Source organism: Argopecten irradians, chromosome 16, assembly GCF_041381155.1.
Source record: "Argopecten irradians isolate NY chromosome 16, Ai_NY, whole genome shotgun sequence".
In the NCBI taxonomy this organism is placed as follows: domain Eukaryota; kingdom Metazoa; phylum Mollusca; class Bivalvia; order Pectinida; family Pectinidae; genus Argopecten; species Argopecten irradians.
In genome coordinates, this window is record NC_091149.1 from 33,047,416 (window position 1) to 33,055,772 (window position 8,357).

An 8,357-nucleotide genomic window follows, 5' to 3' on the forward strand; every position below is an offset into this window, starting at 1 on the left:
TAGTTTTGTATGACTATGGTGCGATTTTCAGATTTCAATCTTAATAGGGGTTTCGTGTGCAATGTATTTGTTGTAGTTTAGCCACAGTTATCTCCTAAGATATTGCAGAGTCTATTGTAAGTATGTTCATTGTTAAAGTTGATACTTAGTTTTTGATATTAAAATATCACCCTTAATTAGTCATGGTGATACATTTGATTAAAGCCTTCCAATCAGGTAGGGTTTAAATCCAACTTAAAGATAGACTTCTGAACACCCACCCAGCCACACATATATGGAGAATGAGATTTCAAATTCGAGGGCGTGTATCCTCTACCCTATACCATATATACCCCTACCTTCTACCTTCTATACCCTCTAACCCCTAACCTTTAACCTCTACCCCCTAAATCCTAATATATAAAATGTACCAACTACCCCTACCCTTAACCCTCTACCCCTACCGCTACTCTCTACCATCTACCCCTACATAAGTCGTTATTGCAATATATCCGGCAGAAGAGTAGCTGCCTTGAGGCACTGCAGGCACGTGCCTGCATAAGATTTTTCTAAAGTTGTGTTAATTTTCACGATGTGATTTTTTAAAGAATTTTATAAAATATTTACTTTTATGCAATAAAACATCTCCTTTATGACGAAAAACCGCACAATTTCTCTTGAATTTAGTGAACTCTTCAAATTGTATGGTGTGCCGAACGTTGCAAAATTCAATAAGTAAAAACATTTGTGCGAAAAAAATGTGTTTGTAATATATCGTAATATGTGTTCATTATTTTTAATTTATGTTTGTGAAAAAAATATTTGTGTGTATTTTTTATATTTGTGTGAAAAAAATGGTTTGTGTGTAAAAATATATATTTGTGTGTGATTTTGTTTTATATTTGTGTGAACAAAATTTCTTCGTGTGTGTGAAAAATACATTTGTGTGTAATTTTTTTTATATTTGTGTGTGAAAAAAAGGTTTGTGTGTGTAAAAAATATATTTGTGTGTGATGTTGTTTTTTGTTTGTGTGTGAAAATCACACATAAATATATATTTTACACACAAATATATTTTTCACACACACAAAGAAATTATTGAACAAAAATTTTATTTTTACATATAAATATTAAAAAAATTACACAAACATTTATTGTTTTTACACACAAAATAAACATATTGAACACATATAACGATATATTACAAAACAATTTTTTTCTTTAAACATTTTATTCTACTTAATTAATTTTGCAACGTTCGGCACGCCATACAAATTGCAACAAGTTAGATTTTGTGGAAGAAATGTAAGACATCATGATCCAATGTGTTTTAGGAAGCATACCCTCATATCGAGAAAATCATACTTTTTGTTCAACAGGCTTTTTATTGTTTATGCACCCAGATATACAGATAGTATATTATCTAAATCTCTGATGTACCAATGCATCAATGGTAAATGTTTACAGTCATGAAAACAAAGATTACTTAAATGCAAATATTGAAAGTATTTAAAGTAATGTGTGCTGTAATTTTCATACTCACGAGTACTAAAGAAGAGCTTTTGATATTTAACTTGCCAACATTTGTGAATTAAAATACGTACAATGCATAGGTTCCAATTTGATAAAGGCAAATAAGGGCTGAACATATATTTTACAGTAATTATTATTACAATTTCATTTTACATTTTTACAGTGTTATTAGTGATTAGTGCTGTTTTATTTCGGTCTTTATCAGATGTGCCTGTATGTTACGCGAATTACGACGTCTAAGATGATCGAGTTAATTACTAAAGACTATAAAGGAATCAATTCAATAAACTCGAATTATTCATTACAAAAGCAATTTCTCAATTACTTTCCTAAGGATGACAAAACGTTCGGTCATTTTAAGGTCTGAACATACTCGCGTACCCCTGCCCCACTCTATCCCCCTACCCCGTACACTGTACCCTCTACTATCTACCCCTTTCCCATCCCTCTACTCTCTACCCTTTACCCCTACCCTCTACCATGTATCCTGTACCCACTACCCCTCTCCTGTACTCTCTAACCTCTACCCTCTATCACTTACCATCTACTCTTTATCCTCTGCCAATTAATACACATAAGATTTTACGCTCATCTCGGAGATATTTGTCTAGCGTTTCGTGTGTTAAAATTAGTTGCTTTCACAAGTATTCGAAATTATGTATAAATGATTCTCTGGGTACCAATGGAATCCCTTCGTAGTTATCATGAGATTATCTTCGGCATCCATATTTGATGACTGTAATATACAGAGAACACATGACCAGTGTCTTAAAATGTAAGCTGCAAAAGTGGCAAGTGTCCGGTGCACGTGATAAAATACAGATATTTTCTGTCAGTGCCGAATATATGTTGCATTTTTAATATCAGCAATTAATAGTACAGTCGTCATGTTGCAAAGCAGAAAGTTGATAAAACGAACTTTCTGCCTTACAAAGCAATAAATAAAAACTAAAGTCGTTCAGGTTTGGGTGATAATGTAGCCAAGGTTTATTACTGTATCATCGTATTATGTAATGTTACATAATTATAGATAGATGATATAATCATGACACAATATTGCAAAATATTATTGCATAACATATTTTTTATAATTATGATTACAGTAAGTGGAAGAACCACATGTAATAAACCAGGTAGTAATTTGTCCGTCTAGGGACCGACTAACCTCGACTAATTAAGGACTAAACTAAGTAATCTATTCTAAGCTATTCTACACATATAAAGGTACAAAGTTTAACACAACCTACACAATTAACGTAAATACCGGGCGGGAAGGGAAGGGAGAATTTTTGTTGAATTTCACTGCGAACAAGCGCGATCTGTTCTGCACGGCCGAAAATTTGAAAGTGACGCTTTGCTTTGAATTTTCTTTATACATATCAGAGGTTGGAGCAAGTTTTAAAACGATTGGATGCTACCTACCCTATCGTAGAGTTGTTGTGTCCCAAGGGGAATCACAACACGCTCTCCATTTGTTTACATATCTACGACGCATGGAAAAGTCCGAGAGACTCGAACGACAGTAAACCACGTTAACGAGACCTTGCGAGACTTGGTAAAACATTGTTAATAAACACTAATTTCGTTAAAAAGGAAATATCTAGAAAGTGTGTACATGTAAAGCGAATTCCTAAACTGTAATCTAAATTTAAAAGGGGGGCATGTACAACGAAAGATAATAAAATGAGGAGTCGCACCAAACCGGAAGTTACACCACACAGACGTAAATATACACAGACGCGACACACGTGTGTAAGTACAGTACACTGCCGAAGAACAAGTGTGGTGCACAGGGCCTCGTTACTAATGATTATATATATATAAGATAGGTCACGTCTATTTACATACATGTATGTAGGCGTGACCTATCTTATATATATAATCATTGGTAACGAGGCCCTGTGTGTGGTGTGTAGCGAGACAGGTATTGCATGTAATATTGTATACATATTACAAATGATTCTTCCGCCTACAATTAATAAAATATTATCTAGATAATACATACATTAATAGTACAGTCGTCATGTTGCAAAGCAGAAAGTTGATAAAACGAACTTTCTGCCTTACAAAGCAATAAATAAAAACTAAAGTCGTTCAGGTTTGGGTGATAATGTAGCCAAGGTTTATTACTGTATCATCGTATTATGTAATGTTACATAATTATAGATCGATGATATAATCATGACACAATATTGCAAAATATTATTGCATAACATATTTTTTATAATTATGATTACAGTAAGTGGAAGAACCACATGTAATAAACCAGGTAGTAATTTGTCCAAACACCCAAACCTGAGTTGGTAAGTATATAAAGTAAAATTACATATTTGTATAAAGTAGTTTAAAAAAAAAAAAAAAAAAAAAAAAAAAAAAGTTCAAAGGAGAGTAGGCACAGTGACCATTAATGAATTCAGTCTGTACTGCCTGTTACTGCAACGATAAGACACATATAATTACAGGTCCATGGTATATACGTACACATATCCATCACGATATATCATACACAGTTCCACATGGTATAACACAAAATAAATCCAAAGTCAATCCATGAAACAATATGAAGTTCAATGATATAACCAGCAGCACGGGAAGTCGACACCATAAATAATCACTGATTAACATTATGTTCTCCTGAACTCGGTTTAAGAGGTCCATTGATGTCCATGTACTGTCTGTGATCGAACAGACCACGCACTGTTCAGAATGTTTGTACAAATATATTTGAGTCACTGTTATTACATGCACACTACAGAGATGGGTCTTCATTGGCTGACCACAGACATATTTAAAAATTCAGAATTTTTTCTTTATAGCTTCCCCAAGTGAAGTACTGAGGTGTTGACGATATGCGAGAGACGTGTCTATGTATTTCTTATATGCATCACTACGCCAATCCCCTTGCGCTTGAATGATTTCATGTGGTAAGCCACACTCAAGTGCAAAGGATGCTCCAACCAGCCTAAAGCTATGCCCAGAGTATTTTGAATGATCTATCCTGAGATGTCCAAGGCACTCTCGAAGACGAGAGAGGAAAATATCATAGCTAAGCAACCTACATCCCCCTGGAGTAGGGAACATAAAGACCGGTATCTTTAAGTTTTTTGAGGGACACAGCCTGAACAGCAAAAGGAGGGCTTGGGTGGGGCAGAGGGGAGAGGAAAGAATTAATGGTAAAGGTACAGAGAGTGACTTCTCTCTAAACTGAATAGTTTTTGACCAATGCACATGTAGGATCACTCCATTAGGACTAAAGGACACATTATGACGACTTAGATGTATGTTAGGATTAAAATCCTTCAAGGAGGGGGGGAAAAGGTTAGACTTCCTGAAGAAGGAGAAGAAGGCAACCAAGCAAGCAGCCCAAAAGCAAATATCACGAGGGGACTTAATATCAAGCTGGGGTAAGATTTGCATTAAAATAATGGGAGTAATCGGAAGTTTCTGGCAGGATGAGTCCCCCAACAATCTACGTGCTCCCTTTAGTACTCTACTTATATGGAAATTGTCAACAGGATTAGTTAACCCGACCTCAAGATGTAAAAGCCTTACAACCGACAGGTAATTTCTTATTGAGGAAAACTGTAACCTCATAGATAGGAAGGCAATGTACCGCCCTAAATTGATACAATTAGTTGCTTTCACAAGTATTCGAAATTATGTATAAATGATTCTCTGGGTACCAATGGAATCCCTTCGTAGTTATCATGAGATTATCTTCGGCATCCATATTTGATGACTGGTAATATACAGAGAACACATGACCAGTGTCTTAAAATGTAAGCTGCAAAAGTGGCAAGTGTCCGGTGCACGTGATAAAATACAGATATTTTCTGTCAGTGCCGAATATATGTTGCATTTTAATATAGCAATTAATAGTACAGTCGTCATGTTGAAAAGCAGAAAGTTGATAAAACGAACTTTCTGCCTTACAAAGCAATAAATAAAAACTAAAGTCGTTCAGGTTTGGGTGATAATGTAGCCAAGGTTTATTACTGTATCATCGTATTATGTAATGTTACATAATTATAGATAGATGATATAATCATGACACAATATTGCAAAATATTATTGCATAACATATTTTTTTATAATTATGATTACAGTAAGTGGAAGAACCACATGTAATAAACCAGGTAGTAATTTGTCCGTCTAGGGACCGACTAACCTCGACTAATTAAGGACTAAACTAAGTAATCTATTCTAAGCTATTCTACACATATAAAGGTACAAAGTTTAACACAACCTACACAATTAACGTAAATACCGGGCGGGAAGGGAAGGGAGAATTTTTGTTGAATTTCACTGCGAACAAGCGCGATCTGTTCTGCACACGGCCGAAAATTTGAAAGTGACGCTTTGCTTTGAATTTTCTTTATACATATCAGAGGTTGGAGCAAGTTTTAAAACGATTGGATGCTACCTACCCTATCGTAGAGTTGTTGTGTCCCAAGGGGAATCACAACACGCTCTCCATTTGTTTACATATCTACGACGCATGGAAAAGTCCGAGAGACTCGAACGACAGTAAACCACGTTAACGAGACCTTGCGAGACTTGGTAAAACATTGTTAATAAACACTAATTTCGTTAAAAAGGAAATATCTAGAAAGTGTGTACATGTAAAGCGAATTCCTAAACTGTAATCTAAATTTAAAAGGGGGGCATGTACAACGAAAGATAATAAAATGAGGAGTCGCACCAAACCGGAAGTTACACCACACAGACGTAAATATACACAGACGCGACACACGTGTGTAAGTACAGTACACTGCCGAAGAACAAGTGTGGTGCACAGGGCCTCGTTACTAATGATTATATATATATATAAGATAGGTCACGTCTATTTACATACATGTATGTAGGCGTGACCTATCTTATATATATAATCATTGGTAACGAGGCCCTGTGTGTGGTGTGTAGCGAGACAGGTATTGCATGTAATATTGTATACATATTACAAATGATTCTTCCGCCTACAATTAATAAAATATTATCTAGATAATACATACATTAATAGTACAGTCGTCATGTTGCAAAGCAGAAAGTTGATAAAACGAACTTTCTGCCTTACAAAGCAATAAATAAAAACTAAAGTCGTTCAGGTTTGGGTGATAATGTAGCCAAGGTTTATTACTGTATCATCGTATTATGTAATGTTACATAATTATAGATAGATGATATAATCATGACACAATATTGCAAAATATTATTGCATAACATATTTTTTATAATTATGATTACAGTAAGTGGAAGAACCACATGTAATAAACCAGGTAGTAATTTGTCCAAACACCCAAACCTGAGTTGGTAAGTATATAAAGTAAAATTACATATTTGTATAAAGTAAAAAAAAAAAAAAAAAAGTTCAAAGGAGAGTAGGCACAGTGACCATTAATGAATTCAGTCTGTACTGCCTGTTACTGCAACGATAAGACACATATAATTACAGGTCCATTGGTATATACGTACACATATCCATCACGATATATCATACACAGTTCCACATGGTATAACACAAAATAAATCCAAAGTCAATCCATGAAACAATATGAAGTTCAATGATATAACCAGCAGCACGGGAAGTCGACACCATAAATAATCACTGATTAACATTATGTTCTCCTGAACTCGGTTTAAGAGGTCCATTGATGTCCATGTACTGTCTGTGATCGAACAGACCACGCACTGTTCAGAATCGTACACTGGTAGCCCTGTTCTGTTAATTTTCGTTCTTAAACTGTTATTTTAACCATATTCGTGAGTTTTTAAATATTTATGTTGGTTATATCTGTTTTACTGTTATTATCAAAATTTTAGTTATCTTTAACTAAAAGCATGTTATTTTGTTCTAGCACACGTTATATTTTTGCTGCTGTGTTATCTCTATCTTTGCATGCGTTTGTCTTTTTTAAATGATGTTAGATTTAGTGGCTAATGTTATTATTTATTTTGCATTGTTATTCATTTCATTTCACGTGTTAGTGTCAGCAATGATTGTTAATGATTTTGTTTCCCATGTTATTGCCAGAATGTTACGTGATTTTTATGTGAAACTTTGTTAGCATCAACAGAACTTGTGATTATTTACGTGACCACGTTACGAGTATCGTTGGAAATGTTATTTTTTTTTGAAAGCGTTATTTTTTTCGTGGAAATACCACTGCCTATTGTTCTCATTGACCCCCTACGACGACAGCGCAGTGAGCCGGCGTGCGAGCTTCGCTAGTGTGTTGACCACTCACCCATAACGAAAGCACGGCTCCCAATTATATAGTCGACTGGCGGTATCGCTGTCACTGTGTCGCTACCGTATTCGCATGTGCTGTGCAACTTAGCATGGAATATATATAGTTTTCAGTTACTATATTTACAGTTCTAGCTAAGTCTCTGCGAAAATATTCCTGTATAAATAGACCCTTAGTACTACTTACTATATGTTACATCCGTATTCTTAGGTTAGTAAATTTCCTAATTCTTAGGTTAGTAAACGTCCAAATTTGTCAAGCTAACCAGTCACTTCTAGTTGTGTTCAAGTACCTAACACAAATGCGGTCACTCCATGAGCTAGCTTTGGACCATATCAAATCGATATGTTGCATCATCAAGGTCACTATGTCATCGCGAAATATCAGCTCTTAAACAGTATGAGACAAATCTTCTTGGTCGTGTTAGAAGTCCCCCTTCAAAATTATGAAGATAGACGACTAAGCCCACAGAAAAAACAACCCCCAGGTCATTAAAGGGCCGCTTGTTACTGAAGTCGGGTCGGAATAAAATGAATTGAAAAAATTGTCAATTCAAGATTCAGCGAGAGAAGTGATGACAAGGGGTGGAGTCAATCA

General features: G+C 35.1%; 1 protein-coding gene across 1 annotated transcript; it reads right to left on the bottom strand.

Annotated features, from left to right (window-relative positions):
• Positions 1 to 3,816: 3,816 nt before the first annotated feature.
• Positions 3,817 to 7,761, bottom strand: LOC138310188 (uncharacterized). The gene is made up of 2 exons (XM_069251307.1): positions 7,758 to 7,761; positions 3,817 to 5,150 (listed from the first exon to the last, which is right to left on the bottom strand). Exons 1-2 carry the CDS (start codon positions 7,759 to 7,761, stop codon positions 4,309 to 4,311), a joined length of 846 nt encoding a protein of 281 aa, XP_069107408.1. The 3' UTR covers positions 3,817 to 4,308.
• Positions 7,762 to 8,357: the final 596 nt, after the last annotated feature.